The following is an 18902-nucleotide window of genomic DNA, read 5'->3' as shown; positions in this document are numbered from 1 at the left end:
TGAGGGTCAAACTTTCCGGGTAGCCTTCCACAAGCTTCCCACAATAAGTTGGGTGAATTTTGGCCCATTCCTCCTGACAGAGCTGGTGTAACTGAGTCAGGTTTGTAGGCCTCCTTGCTCGCACACGCTTTTTCAGTTCTGCCCACAAATGTTCTATAGGATTGAGGTTAGGGCTTTGTGATGGCCACTCCAATACCTTTACTTTGTTGTCCTTAAGCCATTGTCCATTTGGAAGATCCATTTGCGACCAAGCTTTAACTTCCTGACGGATGTCTTGAGATGTTGCTTCAATACAGTTGAAGTCAGGTTGGAGTCATTAAAACTCATTTTTCAACCACTCCACACATTTCTTGTTAACAAACTGTAGTTTTGGCAAGGCGGTTAGGACATCTACTTTGTGCATGACACAAGTAATTTTTCCAACAATTGTTTACAGACAGATTATTTCACTTATAATTCCCTGTATCACAATTCCAGTGGGTCAGAAGTTTACATACACTAAATTGACTGTGCCTTTAAACAGCTAGGGAAATTCCAGAAAATTATGTCATGGCTTTAGAAGCTTCTGATAGGCTAATTGACATCATTTGAGTCAATTGGAGGTATACCTGTGGATGTATTTCAAGGCCTACCTTCAAACTCAGTGCCTCTTTGCTTGACATCATGGGAAAAGCAAAAGAAATCAGCCAAGACCTCCGAAAAAAAAAATGTAGACCTCCACAAGTCGGTTTTATCCTTGGGATCAATTTCCAAACACCTGAAGGTACCACGTTCATCTGTACAAACAATAGTACGCAAGTATAAACACCATGGGACCACGCAGCCGTCATACCGCTCAGGAAGGAGACGCATTCTGTCTCCTAGAGATCAAATCAAATCAAATCAAATGTTATTGGTCACATGCGCCGAATACAACAGGTGCAGACATTACAGTGAAATGCTTACTTACAGTCCTTAACCAACGGTGCATTTATTTTTAACAAAAAAAGTAAAAATAAAACAACAACAAAAAAAGTGTTGAGAAAAAAAAGAGCAGAAGTAAAATAAAGTGACAGTAGGGAGGCTATATATACAGGGGGGTACCGTTGCAGAGTCAATGTGCGGGGGCACCGGCTAGTTGAGGTAATTGAGGTAATATGTACATGTGGGTAGAGTTAAAGTGACTATGCATAAATAATTAACAGAGTAGCAGCAGCGTAAAAAGGATGGGGTGGGGGGGCAGTGCAAATAGTCCGGGTAGCCATGATTAGCTGTTCAGGAGTCTTATGGCTTGGGGGTAGAAGCTGTTGAAAAGTCTTTTGGACCTAGACTTGGCACTCCGGTACCGCTTGCCGTGCAGTAGCAGAGAGAACAGTCTATGACTAGGGTGGCTGGAGTCTTTGACAATTTTGAGGGCCTTCCTCTGACACCGCCTGGTATAGAGGTCCTGGATGGCAAGAAGCTTGTGATGTACTGGGCCGTACGCACTACCCTCTGTAGTGCCTTGCGGTCGGAGGCCAAGCAGTTGCCATACCAGGCGGTGATGCAACCAGTCAGGATGCTCTCGATGGTGCAGCTGTAGAATTTTTTGAGGATCTGAGGACCCATGCCAAATCTTTTCAGTCTCCTGAGGGAGAATAGGCTTTGTCGTGCCCTCTTCACGACTGTCTTGGTGTGTTTGGACCATGATAGTTCGTTGGTGATGTGGACACCAAGGAACTTGAAGCTCTCAACCTGTTCCACTACAGCCCCGTCGATGAGAATGGGGGCGTGCTCAGTCCTCTTTTTTTTCCTGTAGTCCACAATCATCTCCTTTGTCTTAGTCACGTTGAGGGAGAGGTTGTTGTCCTGGCACCACACGGCCAGGTCTCTGACCTCCTCCTTATAGGCTGTCTCATCGTTGTCTGTGATCAGGCCTACCACTGTTGTGTCGTCGGCAAACTTAATGATGGTGTTGGAGTCGTGCCTGGCCATGCAGTCATGGGTGAACAGAGAGTACAGGAGGGGACTGAGCACGCACCCCTGAGGGGCCCCCGTGTTGAGGATCAGTGTGGCAGATGTGTTGTTACCTACCCTTACCACCTGGGGGCAGCCCGTCAGGAAGTCCAGGATCCAGTTGCAGAGGGAGGTGTTTAGTCCCAGGATCCTTAGCTTAGTGATGAGCTTAGAGGGCACTATGGTGTTGAATGCTGAGCTGTAGTCAATGAATAGCATTCTCACGTAGGTGTTCCTCTTGTCCAGGTGGGAAAGGGCAGTGTGGAGTGCATTAGAGATTGCATCATCTGTGGATCTGTTGGGGCGGTATGCAAATTGGAGTGGGTCTATGGTTTCTGGGATAATGCTGTTGATGTGAGCCATGACCAGCCTTTCAAAGCACTTCATGGCTACAGACGTCAGTGCTACGGGTTGATAGTCATTTAGGCAGGTTATCTTAGAGTCCTTGGGCACGGGGACTATGGTGGTCTGCTTGAAACATGTTGGTATTACAGACTCAGTCAGGGACATGTTGAAAATGTCAGTGAAGACACTTGCCAGTTGGTCAGCACATGCTCGGAGTACACGTCCTGGTAATCCGTCTGGCCCTGCGGCCTTGTGAATGTTGACCTGCTTAAAAGTCTTACTCACATCGGCTACGGAGAGCGTGATCACATAGTCATCCGGAACAGCTGGTGCTCTCATGCATGCTTCAGTGTTGCTTGCCTCGAAGCGAGCATAGAAGTGGTTTAGCTCGTCTGGTAGGCTTGTGTCACTGGGCAGCTCGCGGCTGTGCTCGCGGCTGATGAACATACTTTGGTGCGAAAAGTGCAAATCAATCCCAGAACAACAGCAAAGGACCTTGTGAAGATGCTGGAGGAAACAGGTACAAAAGTATCTATATCCACAATAAAATGAGTCCTATATCGACATAACCTGAAAGGCCGCTCAGCAAGGAAGAAGCCACTGCTCCAAAACCGCCATAAAAAAGCCAGACTACGATTTGCAACTGCACATGGGGACAAATATGGTACTTTTTGGAGAAATCTCCTGATGAAACAAAAATAGAACTTTTTTGCCATAATGACATTTTACATTTACATTTTAGTCATTTAGCAGACGCTCTTATCCAGAGCGACTTACAGTTAGTGCATACATTATATATATATATACACTGCTCAAAAAAATTAAGGGAACACTTAAACAACACAATGTAACTCCAAGTCAATCACACTTCTGTGAAATCAAACTGTCCACTTAGGAAGCAACACTGATTGACAATAAATGTCACATGTTGTTGTGCAAATGGAATAGACAACAGGTGGAAATTATAGGCAATTAGCAAGACACCCCCAATAAAGAAGTGGTTCTTCAGGTGGTGACCACAGACCACTTCTCAGTTCCTATGCTTCCTGGTTGATGTTTTGGTCACTTTTGAATGCTGGCGGTGCTTTCACTCTAGTGGTAGAATGAGACGGAGTCTACAACCCACACAAGTGGCTCAGGTAGTGCAGCTCATCCAGGATGGCACATCAATGCGAGCTGTGGCAAGAAGGTATGCTGTGTCTGTCAGCATAGTGTCCAGAGCATGGAGGCGCTACCAGGAGACAGGCAAGTACATCAGGAGACGTGGAGGAGGCCGTAGGAGAGCAACAACCCAGCAGCAGGACCGCTACCTCCGCCTTTGTGCAAGGAGGAGCAGGAGGAGCACTGCCAGAGCCCTGCAAAATGACCTCCAGCAGGCCACAAATGTGCATGTGTCTGCTCAAATGGTCAGAAACAGACTCCATGAGGGTGGTATGAGGGCCCGGCGTCCACAGGTGGGGGTTGTGCTTACAGCCCAACACCGTGCAGGACGTTTGGCATTTGCCAGAGAACACCAAGATTGGCAAATTCGCCACTGGGGCCCTGTGCTCTTCACAGATGAAAGCAGGTTCACACTGTGCACGTGACAGACGTGACAGAGTCTGGAGATGCCGTGGAGAACGTTCTGCTGCCTGCAACATCCTCCAGCATGACCGGTTTGGCGGTGGGTCAGTCATGGTGTGGGGTGGCATTTCTTTGGGGGGCTCCATGTGCTCGCCAGAGGTAGCCTGACTGCCATTAGGTACCGAGATGAGATCCTCAGACCCCTTGTGAGACCATATGCTGGTGCGGTTGGCCCTGGGTTCCTCCTAATGCAAGACAATTCTAGACCTCATGTGGCTGGAGTGTGTCAGCAGTTCCTGCAAGAGGAAGGCATTGATGCTATGGACTGGCTCGCCCATTCCCCAGACCTGAATCCAATTGAGCACATCTGGGACATCATGTCTCGCTCCATCCACCAATGCCACGTTGCACCACAGACTGTCCAGGAGTTGGCGGATGCTTTAGTCCAGGTCTGGGAGGAGATCCCTAAGGAGACCATCCGCCACCTCATCAGGAGCATGCCCAGGCGTTGTAGGGAGGTCATACAGGCACGTGGAGGCCACACACACTACTGAGCATCATTTTGACTTGTTTTAAGGACATTACATCAAAGTTGGATCAGCCTGTAGTGTGGTTTTCCACTTTAATTTTGAGGGTGACTCCAAATCCAGACCTCCATGGGTTGATACATTTGATTTCCATTGATAATTTTTGTGTGATTGTGTTGTCAGCACATTCAACTATGTAAAGAAAAAAGTATTTAATAAGATTATTTCCATTCATTCAGATCTAGGATGTGTTGTTTAAGTGTTCCCTTTATTTTTTTGAGCAGTGTATAATTTTTTTCTTTTGTTTATTTTTCATACCCCCCGTGGGAATCGAACCCACAACCCTGGCGTTGCAAACGCCATGCTCTACCAACTGAGCTAAATTCCCTGCTGGCCATTCCCTCCCCTACCCTAGACGACGCTGGGCCAATTGTGCGCCGCCCCATGGGTCTCCCGGTCGCGGCCGGCTACGACAGAGCCTGGATTCGAACCAGGATCTCTAGTGGCATAGCTAGCACTGCGATGCAGTGCCTTAGACCACTGCGCCACTCGGGAGGAAAAAGGGGAACGCTTCCAAGCCAAAGAACACCATCCCAACCGTGAAGCACTATGGTGGCAGCATCATGCTGTGGGGGTGCTTTGCTGCAGGAGGGACAGGTGCACTTCACAAAATAGATAAATCATTCTCTCTACTATTATTCTGACATTTCACATTCTTAAAGTAAAGTGCTGATCCTAACTGACCTAAGACAAGGAATTTTTACTAGGATTAAATGTCAGGAATTGTGAAAAACGGAGTTTAAATGTATTTGGCTAAGGTGTATGTAAACTTCCGACTTCAACTGTAGCTCCACTTATACAGTGGGGGAAAAAAGTATTTAGTCAGCCACCAATTGTGCAAGTTCTCCCACTTAAAAAGATGAGAGAGGCCTGTAATTGTCATCATAGGTACACGTCAACTATGACAGACAAATTGAGGAAAAAAAATCCAGAAAATCACATTGTAGGATTTTTAATGAATTTATTTGCAAATTATGGTGGAAAATAAGTATTTGGTCACCTACAAACAAGCAAGATTTCTGGCTCTCACAGACCTGTAACTTCTTCTTTAAGAGGCTCCTCTGTCCTCCACTCGTTACCGGTATTAATGGCACCTGTTTGCACTTGTTATCAGTATAAAAGACACCTGTCCACAACCTCAAACAGTCACACTCCAAACTCCACTATGGCCAAGACCAAAGAGCTGTCAAAGGACACCAGAAACAAAATTGTAGACCTGCTCCAGGCTGGGAAGACTATATCTGCAAAAGGTAAGCAGCTTGGTTTGAAGAAATCAACTGTGGGAGCAATTATTAGGAAATGGAAGACATACAAGACCACTGATGATCTCCCTCGATCTGGGGCTCCACACAAGATCTCACCCCGTGGGGTCAAAATGATCACAAGAACGGTGAGCAAAAATCCCAGAACCACACGGGGGGACCTAGTGAATGACCTGCAGAGAGCTGGGACCAAAGTAACAAAGCCTACCATCAGTAACACACTACGCCGCCAGGGACTCAAATCCTGCAGTGCCAGACGTATCCCCCTGCTTAAGCCAGTACATGTCCAGGCCCGTCTGAAGATTGCTAGAGTGCATTTGGATGATCCAGAAGAGGATTGGGAGAATGTCATATGGTCAGATGAAACCAAAATAGAACTTTTTGGTAAAAACTCAACTCGTCGTGTTTGGAGGACAAAGAATGCTGAGTTGCATCCAAAGAACACCATACCTACTGTGAAGCATGGGGGTGGAAACATCATACTTTGGGGCTGTTTTTCTGCAAAGGGACCAGGACGACTGATCCGTGTAAAGGAAAGAATGAATGGGGCCATGTATCGTCAGATTTTGAGTGAAAACCTGCTTCCATCAGCAAGGGCATTGAAGATGAAACGTGGCTGGGTCTTTCAGCATGACAATGATCCCAAACACACCGCCCGGGCAACGAAGGAGTGGCTTCGTAAGAAGCATTTCAAGGTCCTGGAGTGGCCTAGCCAGTCTCCAGATCTCAACCCCATAGAAAATCTTTGGAGGGAGTTGAAAGTCCGTGTTGCCCAGCGACAGCCCCAAAACATCACTGCTCTAGAGGAGATCTGCATGGAGGAATGGGCCAAAATACCAGCAACAGTGTGTGAAAACCTTGTGAAGACTTACAGAAAACGTTTGACCTGTGTCATTGCCAACAAAGGGTATATAACAAAGTATTGAGAAACTTTTGTTATTGACCAAATACTTATTTTCCACCATAATTTGCAAATAAATTCATTAAAAATCCTACAATGTGATTTTCTGGATTTCTTTTCTCATTTTGTCTGTCATAGTTGACGTGTACCTATGATGAAAATTACAGGCCTGTCTCATCTTTTTATGTGGGAGAACTTGCACAATTGGTGGCTGACTAAATACTTTTTTTCCCCACTGTATATTTGGTTATGAAAAGAAAAAGCTTCAAAAGTGTATCTTTATCGTGATATGCCTGCGTTTCCATTGTTATGATGGAATTGCCCAGTTGTGACTAATGGCCTCCTTATATTTATTTATTTTACCTTTATTTAACTAGGCATGGCAGTTAAGAGCATATTCTTATTTACAATGACGCCTACACCGGCCAAACCTGGACGACGCTGGGCCAATTGTGCGCCGCCTTATGGGACTCCCAATCACGTCCTGTTGTGATACAGCCTGGAATCGAACCAGGGGGTCTGTAGTGATGCCTCAAGCACTGAGATGCAGTGCCTTAGACCACTGCGCCACTCAGAAACTTTTCCGCAGCAGTAAATAGTCTGCCATGGTTCATGATTCATGAATAAGAGTTATGCCGGCAGCAGTACAGTGTGTGTCAGAAAGAATACAACAGCATATCACATCCAGTGAAAGTATGTGGGTAAACATCCTTGTCTGGTGCAATTTTTCACACTTTCAGTCTCTCAACTGAAAATGTATGCACGCACTAACTGTAAGTCGCTCTGGATAAGAGCGTCTGCTAAATGACTAAAATGTAAATGTATATGTGTACATTTCCAGGGCCGCGGCGGGCTGGGCTCCATCTTTGTGTGGGCGTCGGGGAACGGTGGTCGTGAGAAGGACAGCTGTAACTGTGACGGCTACACCAACAGCATCTACACCCTGTCCATCAGCAGCACCACACAGTACGGCATGGTACCCTGGTACAGCGAGGCCTGCTCCTCCACCCTCGCCACCACCTTCAGCTCTGGGAACCCTAACGAGAAACAGATAGTGAGTAGTACTGATACACACACACACATACAGTATAAACACACTCCTATCTTCACACTCGCCACATATTTTCAGCTCCAGAAACCCCAATGAGAAACAGATGTGAGTCATCATTAGTAATCCTTTGAGGTCCAGGATGATCTCTTTATCACACACAACAAAGCAGAATGCACAACATAAAACAGTCTCATAATAATGAAGAATATTGATACACCCACAGCAACTGCAACCTCAACCAGAAACATTTATCAAGTACCTCTGATACGCAAACACACACCTCTAGTATCGCTACAACCCACATCAGACTAAACCTCATAGAAACAGATTGACACTGACACACAAACACACTCAACCTACAGCAGAGTAAACCTTCACTTGAAACAGATAGTGATTCATACCAAACTATTAGTGACTAATATACACTACCGTTCAAAAGTTTGGGGTAATTTAGAAATGTCCTTGTTTTCTAAAGAAAAGCATTTTTTTTGTCCATTAAAATAACATCAAATTGATCAGAAATACAGTGTAGACATTGTTAATGTTGTAAATGGCTATTGTAGCTGGAAACGGCTGATTTTTAATGGAATATCTACATAGGCGTACAGAGGCCCATTATCAGCAACCATCAGTCCTGTGTTCCAATGGCACGTTGTGTTTGCTAATCCAAGTTTATCATTTTAAAAGGCTAATTGATCATTAGAAAACCCTTTTGCAATTACGTTAGCACAGCTGAAAACTGTTGTGCTGATTAAAGAAGCAATAAAACTGGCCTTCTTGAGACTAGTTGAGTATCTGGAGCATCAGCAATTGTGGGTTCGATTACAGACTCAGAATGGCCAGAAACAAATAACTTTCTTCTGAAACTCGTCAGTCGATTCTTGTTCTGAGAAATGAAGGCTATTCTATGCGAGAAATTGCCAAGAAACTGAAGATCTCGTACAACGTTGTGTACTACTCCCTTCACAGAACAGTGCAAACTGGCTCTAACCAGAATAGAAAGAGGAGTGGGAGGCCCCGATGCACAACTGAGCAAGAGGACAAATACATTAGTGTGTCTAGTTTGAGAAACAGGCACCTCACAGGTCCTCAACTGGCAGCTTCATTAAATAGTACCCATTAAACACCAGTCTCAACGTCAACAGTGAAGAGGCGACTCCGGGATGCTTTTCTTTTGAAAATAAGGACATTTCTAAGTGACCCCAAACTTTTAAACGGTAGTGTACACCACACTTCCCTGACCACAACTAACATGAATACTCCTGCAACTCACTGCTTTCTCAGCTTTCCTCCCAAACACACCAGAGGGCTGCTGCAGGTGAACAAACACACATCTCTCAGTCTGGCTGTGTCATTGTCTCACTCTGAGGTGATTAACTTAAGGCGCAGTGCTCCAACTAATGCACTTCTGTTTTAGAAGACGCATGCTGCTTGTTGTCTCAGCAAACTTATCAATTAAGCAATCAATCACAATTAAACCGCACTGCAGATTCACTCAAAATGTGTATACTCTGTTTTAAGTTATAGGTATGGTTACATGACAATATCCAGTCACAATGTTTGTGACAGGACCAACTTCCAGGTGGTGTTTCAGTTCATGGATTGAGTTCATGGAAAACCCTCTGCTTTTGTGTCATTATTCCAGTGATGTAAGCTTCAGTGATGTAAGCTGTATGAACCAGTCTATTTTCCTGATACCTTAAAAAGAAGGCCATCCAAACCCCAACCCACATCTAATTTATAACAGAATACCTCTTTTCAGCTTGGTTCTTAAGAGATGTGTTCACTAGACAGAGTATTTTCAGTGTTCTGGGGCATACAGTAGCTTGTAAGTTACACACACACACACACACACACTGAGTGGGTTGATTGTGTCCTCACATTGCCCCAGACATGCCTCATTAACTCTGCCTCTGATAACAGGTACAACACCCCCTTTTCTTCTTCCCTTTTCCTCTTCTCCACCACCTTTTCGTCCCTCCTAGGCAGAAGTCACCCAATGCCAAAATCCTGACTTGAGATCTACATACTAATAACTCTTTCTTTTGCATAGATAAGTAATGCATTTAAATGAGTTGTTCTACTTACATGCAGATCAGCCAGTTTCTGTAGGAATCTATATGACTGATGTTATTTTTTCTCATCTCTCTCTTCTCCTAGGTGACCACAGACCTGAGACAGAAGTGTACAGACACCCACACGGGGACGTCAGCATCGGCCCCACTGGCTGCTGGGATCATCGCCCTGGCTCTGGAGGCCAAGTGAGTTATCTCTGTTTAGGGATGGGCGTGGTTATCCGGATATCCGAACGGACATTAGTATTCGCTAACTTGAGTGAGTGTTCATTTTTTGATGATTTTTTTTAGGCCTATTTTGACAGTGACATTTGAAATACTTTATTTAATAAAACAACAAACTTTCGAATGTAGTTTTTATAACCGTGCGTTGAGCTACTGCTGCGCATCTAGCCTGACATCAGTATACTATTTTCACGCACTTCAAATAGCAACTACAGGGCGCACACAGAATTTCCACAAGACCTGACACAGATCTATGCAAAACACTCACCAGAAAATATTTTTGTAACAGAATCAGTTCTATAATGGCGAAAAACTACGGAGAAAAGCATATTGTTCACTGTTTACCTCTGCCATGTGCATTTGCGTCATTCTGATTGGTCAAGAGCATGTTTAATTTAATTTTTTTATTTTGACTATCCGGATATCCTAAAAAATGTCAAATCCCTATCTCTGTTACACTCTAATATCTCTGTTAACCTGTAATCTCTCTTACTAGAACAGGGCTCTCCAACCCTGTTCCTGGAGAGCTACCATCCTGTAGGTTTTCGCCCAACCCTAATCTAGCGCACCTGGTTCTAATAATTGGCTGGTTGATAAGCTGAATCAGGTTAGTAACAACTGGGGTTGAAGCGAAAACCTACAGGAGGGTAGCTCCCCAAGAACTGGGTTGGAGAGCCCTGCACTAGAACACCTCTGTTTAACTTTTCTTTCAGTAGAACATATAGTATCTCAATAGAATAAGACAACTGCCCTGAAAAGAGTACTGTGTGGTAGAGAGTGAGACTGGCATGGCCAGCCAGTGATCAAGTCTGTAGACTACTCCTATAGTAGCCTGTAGTAGCCACATTGAGTGAGCCTCAAAATCCAAGATGGCGTAGCAGTGCGGTCGTGTTCTTTGTTGTGTGTCCGTGTAGATAGCCCTATAACACTTTTCATCCTTCTACTAAATATACTTTCCTGCAACCCGCCTCACTCAATGTGGAACGGATTCTATTATTTACTCACCATTATCTAGAATCTCCAGTTGAAACTAGCTAGCGAGCTAACTAGCTACTTGCTATTAGCCACCGTTAGCGGTTTTCACCCAGAACATCGGATTTTCTGCCGGAATAACTGAATCACTGGACCCTAACACCGGATCACAACTAGCTAGCCGCAACCGAATGTATGTTGCTGTAGGCTAATCACCACTGCCCCCGAAGCAAGCACCAGCTAGCCTTGAGCCAGGCCCATATCCCGGCTATCTACTTCTTTGTCTACCGGACGGGAGTAGCCAGCTAACTAGCTACTTGCTATTAGCCACTGATAGCGGTTTTTCACCATTGTCCGTGGCCTGCACTACCTACCAGCCAGCTCTAGCCTGGACTATTATCGGCCAGTCTGCACAGCGCGTTATCGACCCAGAACATATCGGATTTTCTGCCAGAATCACTAAATCACTGGACCTTTAACACGTGATCATCGCAACTAGCTAGCTGCAACCAAATGGATGTTGTTGTTGGCTAATCAGCCTTGAGCTAGCCTCGAGTCAGGCACATCTCCCAGCTATCTACCTCTCTGTCAACCGGACGGGACCTCCTAGAGTCGACACGGAGCCCCGCCGATCCATCACGACTGGTCTGCCGACGTAATCGTCTGTGGTTTCAACAGGCTTCCCGTTGCGATGACCACGAAGATCCATCTGCTAGCCCCGGCCCGCTAGCACACGCAAACAACAGCCGTGCTTCCTGCTTGCTGTGCTTTAGCACCAATTCGAACAGCTCTCGGACTGACATATTGCTGTTCACTGGACCTTATGATCACTCAGCTGCACAGCTGATGCCTGCTGGACTGTTCCTTTACACGGTACCCTGTCCTGTTTATCTGTTTAGCCTCAGCCCAAACTTTCATCGCCATTACCAGTTGTTGTCTTAGCTCTCTCTAATAACACCTGTGATTGCTTTATGCCTCTCTCCCATGTCAATATGCCTTGCCTATTGCTGTTCCAGTTAGTTCTTATTATACAATTTCAATATAGAACCCCAAGTAATTCTCAAACTGCCTCAAATAGCTCCTTTGTTCCACCCCCCATACACGCTGAGACCGGCTCAATCGGTGCCTCCAGTGATGCTATCTCTTTCATTGTTACCCAACGCTTAGGTTTACCTCCACTGTACTCATATCCTTCCATATCCTTGTCTGTACATAATACCCTGACTCTATTCTACAACGCCAGGAAATCTGCCCCCTTTATTCTCTGTACCCAACGCACTAGAAAACCAGTTCTTAAAGCCTTTAGCCGTATCCTTATTCTAGTCCTCCACTGTTCCTCTGGTGATGTAGAGGCTAACCCAGGCCCTGCAGCCCCCAGTATCACTCTTACTCCCCAGGAGTTATCATTTGTTGACTTCTGTAACCGTAAAAGCCTTGGTTTTCTGCACGTTAACATCAGAAGCCTCCTTCCTAAGTTTGAGTTATTCACTGCGTTAGCACACTACGCCAACCCTAATGTTCTAGCAGTGTCTGAATCCTGGCATAGGAAGGCCACCAAAAATTCAGAAATGTCTCCATCCCCAACTACAACATTTTCCGTCTAGATAGAACTGCCAAAGGGGGTGGAGTTGCAATCTACTGTAGAGAGAGCCTGCAGAGCTCTATCATACTATCCAGGTCTGTGCCCAAACAGTTTGAGCTCCTACTTCTAAAAATACACCTTTCCAGAAATAAGTCTCTCACTGTTGCCGCTTGCTACAGACCCCCCTCAGCCCCCAGCTGTGCCCTGGACACCATATGTGAATTGATTGCCCCCCATCTATCCTCAGAGTTCGTACTGCTTGGTGACCTAAACTGTGATATGTTTAACACCCCGGCCATCCTACAATCCAAACTAGATGCCCTCAATCTCACACAAATTATCAAGGAACCTACCAGGTACAACCCTAAATCTGTAAACATGGGCACCCTCATAGATATCATCCTGACTAACTTACTCTCTAAATACACCTCCGCTGTCTTCAACCAGGATCTCAGCGATCACTGCCTTATTGCCTGCGTCCGTAACGGGTCCGCGGTCAAACGACCACCCCTCATCACTGTCAAACGCTCCCTAAAACACTTTAGCGAGCAGGCCTTCCTAATTGACCTGGCCCAGGTATCCTGGATGGATATCGATCTCATTCCGTCAGTAGAGGATGCCTGGTTGTTCTTTAAAAGTGCTTTCCTCTCAATCTTAAATAAGCATGCCCCATTCAAAAAATGCAGAACTACGAACAGATATAGCCCCTGGTTCTCCTCAGACTTGACTGCCCTTGACCAGCACAAAAACATCCTGTGGCGTTCTGCATTAGCATCGAATAGCCCCCTTGATATGCAACCTTTCAGAGAAGTTAGGAACCAATATACACAAGCAGTCAGGAAAGCAAAGGCTAACTTTTTCAAACAGAAATGTGCATCCTGTAGCACTAACTCCAAAAAGTTTTGGGACACTGTAAAGTCCATGGAGAATAAGAGCACCTCCTCACAGCTGCCCACTGCACTGAGGCTAGGAAACACTGTCACCACCGATAAATCTACAATAATCGAGAATATCAACAACCATTTTGCTACGGCTGGCCATGCTTTCCACCTGGCTACCACTACCCCGGCCACCAGCTCTGCACCCTCCGCTGCAACTTGCCCATGCCCCCCCCGCTTCTCCTTCACACAAATTCAGACAGCTGATGTTCTGAAAGAGCTGCAAAATCTGGACCCCTACAAATCATCTGGGCTAGACAATCTGGACCCTTTCTTTCTAAAAATAGCCGCCGAAATTGTCACAACCCCTATTACTAGCCTGTTCAACCTCTCTTTGATAACGTCTGAGATCCCCAGAGATTGGAAAGCTGCCGCGGTCATCCCCCTCTTCAAAGGGGGTGACACTCTAGATCCAAACTGTTACAGACCTATATCCATCCTGCCCTGCCTTTCAAAAGTTTTTGAAAGTCAAGTTAACAAACAGATCACCGACCATTTCGAATCACACCGTACCTTCTCCGCAATGCAATCCGGTTTCCGAGCTGATCATGGGTGCACCTCAGCCACGCTCAAGGTCCTAAACGATATTATAACCGCGGTTGATAATAGACAGTACTGTGCAGCCGTCTTCATCGACCTGGCCAAGGCTTTCGACTCTGTCAAACACCGCATTCTTATTGGCAGACTAAATAGCCTTGGTTTCTCAAATGACTGCCTCACCTGGTTCACCAACTACTTCTCAGATAGAGTTCAATGTGTCAAATCGTAGGGCCTGTTGTCTGGACCTATGGCAGTCTCTATGGGGGTGCCACAGGGTTCAATTCTTGGGCCGACTCTTTTCTCTGTGTATATCAATGATGTCGCTCTTGCTGCTGGTGACTCTCAGATCCACCTCTACGCAGACGACACCATTTTGTATACATCTGGCCCTTCATTAGACACTGTGTTAACAAACCTCCAAACGAGCTTCAATGCCATACAACACTACTTCCGTAGCCTCCAACTGCTCTTAAACACTAGTAAAACTAAATGCATGCTCTTCAATCGAACGCTGCTGGCACCCGCCCACCCGACTAGAATCACTGGTTAGACTGTAAACTCTCCTTCCAGACTCACATTAAGCATCTCCAATCCAAAGTTAAATCTAGAATCGGCTTCCTATTTCGCAACAAAGCCTCCTTCACTCATGCTGCCAAACATGCCCTTGTAAAACTGACTATCCTACCGATCCTTGACTTCGGCAATGTAATTTACAAAATGGCCTCCAACACTCTACTCAGCAAATTGGATGTAATCTATCACAGTGCCATCCGTTTTGTCACCAAAGCCCCATATACAGTGAGGGGAAAAAGTATTTGATCCCCTGCTGATTTTGTACGTTTGCCCACTGACAAAGACATGATCAGTCTATAATTTTAATGGTAGGTTTATTTGAACAGTGAGAGACAGAATAACAACCAAAAAATCCAGAAATACGCATGTCAAAAATGTTATAAATTGATTTGCATTTTAATGAGGGAAATAAGTATTTGACCCCTCTGCAAAACATGACTTAGTACTTGGTGGCAAAACCCTTGTTGGAAATCACAGAGGTCAGACGTTTCTTGTAGTTGGCCACTAGGTTTGCACACATCTCAGGAGGGATTATGTCCCACTCCTCTTTGCAGATCTTCTCCAAGTCATTAAGGTTTTGAGGCTGACGTTTGGCAACTCGAACCTTCAGCTCCCTCCACAGATTTTCAATGGGATTAAGGTCTGGAGACTGGCTAGGCCACTCCAGGACCTTAATGTGCTTCTTCTTGAGCCACTCCTTTGTTGCCTTGGTCGTGTGTTTTGGGTCATTGTCATGCTGGAATACCCATCCACGACCCATTTTAAATGCCTTGGGTGAGAGAAAGAGGTTCTCACCCAAGATTTGACGGTACATGGCCACGTCCATCGTCCCTTTGACGCGGTGAAGTTGTCCTGTCCCCTTAGCAGAAAAACACCACCAAAGCATAATGTTTCCACCTCCATGTTTGACGGTGGGGATGGTATTCTTGGGGTCATAGGCAGCATTCCTCCTCCTCCAAACACGGCGAGTTGAGTTGATGCCAAAGAGCTCGATTCTGGTCTCATCTGACCACAACACTTTCACCCAGTTCTCCTCTGAATCATTCAGATGTTCATTGGCAAACTTCAGACGGCATGTATATGTGCTTTCTTGAGCAGGGGAACCTTGCGGGCGCTGCAGGATTTCAGTCCTTCACGGCGTAGTGTGTTACCAATTGTTTTCTTGGTGACTATGGTCCCAGCTGCCTTGAGATCATTGACAAGATCCTCCCGTGTAGTTCTGGGCTGATTCCTCACCATTCTCATGATCATTGCAACTCCACGAGGTGAGATCTTGCATGGAGCCCCAGGCCGAGGGAGATTGACAGTTATTTTGTGTTTCTTCCATTTGCGAATAATCGCAACAACTGTTGTCACCTTCTCACCAAGCTGCTTGACGATGGTCTTGTAGCCCATTCCAGCCTTGTGTAGGTCTTCAATCTTATCCCTGACATCCTTGGAGAGCTCTTTGGTCTTGGCCATGGTGGAAAGTTTGGAATCTGATTGATTGATTGCTTCTGTGGACAGGTGTCTTTTATACAGGTAACAAACTGAGATTAGGAGCACTCCCTTTAAGAGTGTGCTCCTAATCTCAGCTCGTTACCTGTTTAAAAGACACCTGGGAGCCAGAAATCTTTCTGATTGAGAGGGGGTCAAATACTTATTTCCCTCATTAAAATGCAAATCAATTTATAAAAATTTTCACGTGCATTTTTCTGGATTTTTTTGTTGTTATTCTGTCTCTCACTGTCCAAATAAACCTACCATTAAAATTATAGACTGATCATTTCTTTGTCAGTGGGCAAACTTACAAAATCAGCAGGGGATCAAATACTTTTTTCCCTCACTGTACTACCCACCACTGTGAGCTGTACGCTCTTGTTGGCTGGTCCTCACTACATATTCGTCGCCAAACCCACTGGCTCCAGGCCATCTATAAATAACTGCTAGGCAAATCTCTGCCTTATCTTAGCTCATTGGTCACCATAGCAACACCCACCCGTAGTATGCGCTCCAGCAGGTATATCTCATTGGTCATCCCCAAAGCCAACACCTCCTTTGGCCGCCATTCCTTCCAGTTCTCTGCTGCCAATGACTGGAACGAACTGCAAAATCTCTGAAGCTGGAGACTCTTATCTCCCTCACTAACTTTAAGCATCAGATGTCAGAGCACCTTACCGATCACTGCGCCTGTACACAGCCCTTCTGAAATTAGCCCACTCAACTACCTCATCCCAATACTTTTATTTATTTTGCTCATTTGCACCCCAGTATCTCTATTTGCACATCATCTCTTGCACATCTATCATTCCAGTGTTAATACTAATTATAATTATTTTGCACTATGGCCTATTTATTGCCTTACCTCCATAAGTTGCTACATTTGCACACACTGTACAGTGAGGGAAAAAAGTATTTGATCCCCTGCTGATTTTGTACGTTTACCCACTGACAAAGAAATGATCAGTCTATAATTTTAATGATAGGTTTATTTGAACAGTGAGAGACAGAATAACAACAAACAAATCCAGAAAAACGCATGTCAAAAATGTTATAAATTGATTTTTGCATTTTAATGAGGGAAATAAGTATTTGACCCCCTCTCAATCAGAAAGATTTCTGGCTCCCAGGTGTCTTTTATACAGGTAACGAGCTGAGATTAGGAGCACACTCTTAAAGGGAGTGCTCCTAATCTCAGCTTGTTACCTGTATAAAAGACACCTGTCCACAGAAGCAATCAATCAATCAGATTCCAAACTCTCCACCATGGCCAAGACCAAAGAGCTCTCCAAGGATGTCAGGGACAATATTGTAGACCTACACAAGGCTGGAATGGGCTACAAGACCATCACCAAGCAGCTTGGTGAGAAGGTGACAACAGTTGGTGCGATTATTCGCACATATGGAAGAAACACAAAAGAACTGTCAATCTCCCTCGGCCTGGGGCTCCATGCAAGATCTCACCTCGTGGAGTTGCAATGATCATGAGAATGGTGAGGAATCAGCCCAGAACTACACGGGAGGATCTTGTCAATGATCTCAAGGCAGCTGGGACCATAGTCACCAAGAAAACAATTGGTAACACACTACGCCGTGAAGGACTGAAATCCTGCAGCGCCCGCAATTTCCCCCTGCTCAAGAAAGCACATATACAGGGCCGTCTGAAGTTTGCCAATGAACATCTGAATGATTCAGAGGAGAACTGGGTGAAAGTGTTGTGGTCAGATGAGACCAAAATCGAGCTCTTTGGCATCAACTCAACTCGCCGTGTTTGGAGGAGGATGAATGCTGCCTATGACCCCAAGAACACCATCCCCACCGTCAAACATGGAGGTGGAAACATTATGCTTTGGGGGTGTTTTTCTGCTAAGGGGACAGGACAACTTCACCGCGTCAAAGGGACGATGGACGTGGCCATGTACCGTCAAATCTTGGGTGAGAACCTCCTTCTCTCACCCAAGGCATTGAAAATGGGTCGTGGATGAGTATTCCAGCATGATAATGACCCAAAACACACGACCAAGGCAACAAAGGAGTGGCTCAAGAAGAGGCACATTAAGGTCCTGGAGTGGCCTAGCCAGTCTCCTTTGTGGAGGGAGCTGAAGGTTCGAGTTGCCAAATGTCAGCCTCGAAACCTTAATGACTTGGAGAGGATCTGCAAAGAGGAGTGGTACAAAATCCCTCCTGAGATGTGTGCAAACCTGGTGGCCAACTACAAGAAACGTCTGACCTCTGTGATTGCCAACAAGGGTTTTGCCACCAAGTACTAAGTCATGTTTTGCAGAGGGGTCAAATACTTATTTCCCTCATTAAAATGCAAATCAATTTATAACATTTTTTACATGCGTTTTTCTGGATTTTTTGGTTGTTATTCTGTCTCTCACTGTTCAAATAAACCTACCATTAAAATTATAGACTGATCATGTCTTTGTCAGTGGGCAAACGTACAAAACCAGCAGGGGATCAAATACTTTTTTCCCTCACTGTATATATGTTTTGTTTTACCCCATATGTAACTCTGTGTTGTTGTTTTTATCGCACTGCTTTGCTTTATCTTGGCCAGGTCGCAGTTGTAAATGAGAACTTGTTCTCAACTGCCTTACCTGGTTAAATAAAGGTGAAATAAATAAAAATAAAATAAATAGCCTACATCTTTTCGTATCTCCTCCCTCATTAGTGATAGGCTGACAGATGTCAGATCCAGTCAGCTGTCAGTCCTCAGCCTCAAACACTCTACATCTCATTAGCATATGCCTGGCATGTCCTAACTGCCAACCCCCCCCCCCCCCCCCAAACACTGTCACTGGGCAAAGACAAAATATAGGGATAAGGGGG

General features: G+C 45.3%; 1 protein-coding gene across 1 annotated transcript in view; it reads left to right on the top strand.

Annotated features, from left to right (window-relative positions):
- LOC311137457 (furin-like) overlaps positions 1–18902 on the top strand; it is a 211084-nt gene that overhangs the window by 180340 nt on the left and 11842 nt on the right. Inside the window, exons 9-10 of the mRNA XM_084171973.1 lie at positions 7474–7686; positions 9844–9944. Coding sequence (XP_084028099.1) covers positions 7474–7686; positions 9844–9944 — 314 coding nt within the window. The remainder of the gene's footprint in view (positions 1–7473; positions 7687–9843; positions 9945–18902) is intronic.

The sequence above is a fragment of the Coregonus lavaretus genome (assembly GCF_964263955.1).
Source record: "Coregonus lavaretus genome assembly, chromosome: 11".
In the NCBI taxonomy this organism is placed as follows: domain Eukaryota; kingdom Metazoa; phylum Chordata; class Actinopteri; order Salmoniformes; family Salmonidae; genus Coregonus; species Coregonus lavaretus.
Note: the sequence above shows the minus strand (reverse complement) of the source record. Positions and strands in the feature narration are given on the sequence as shown.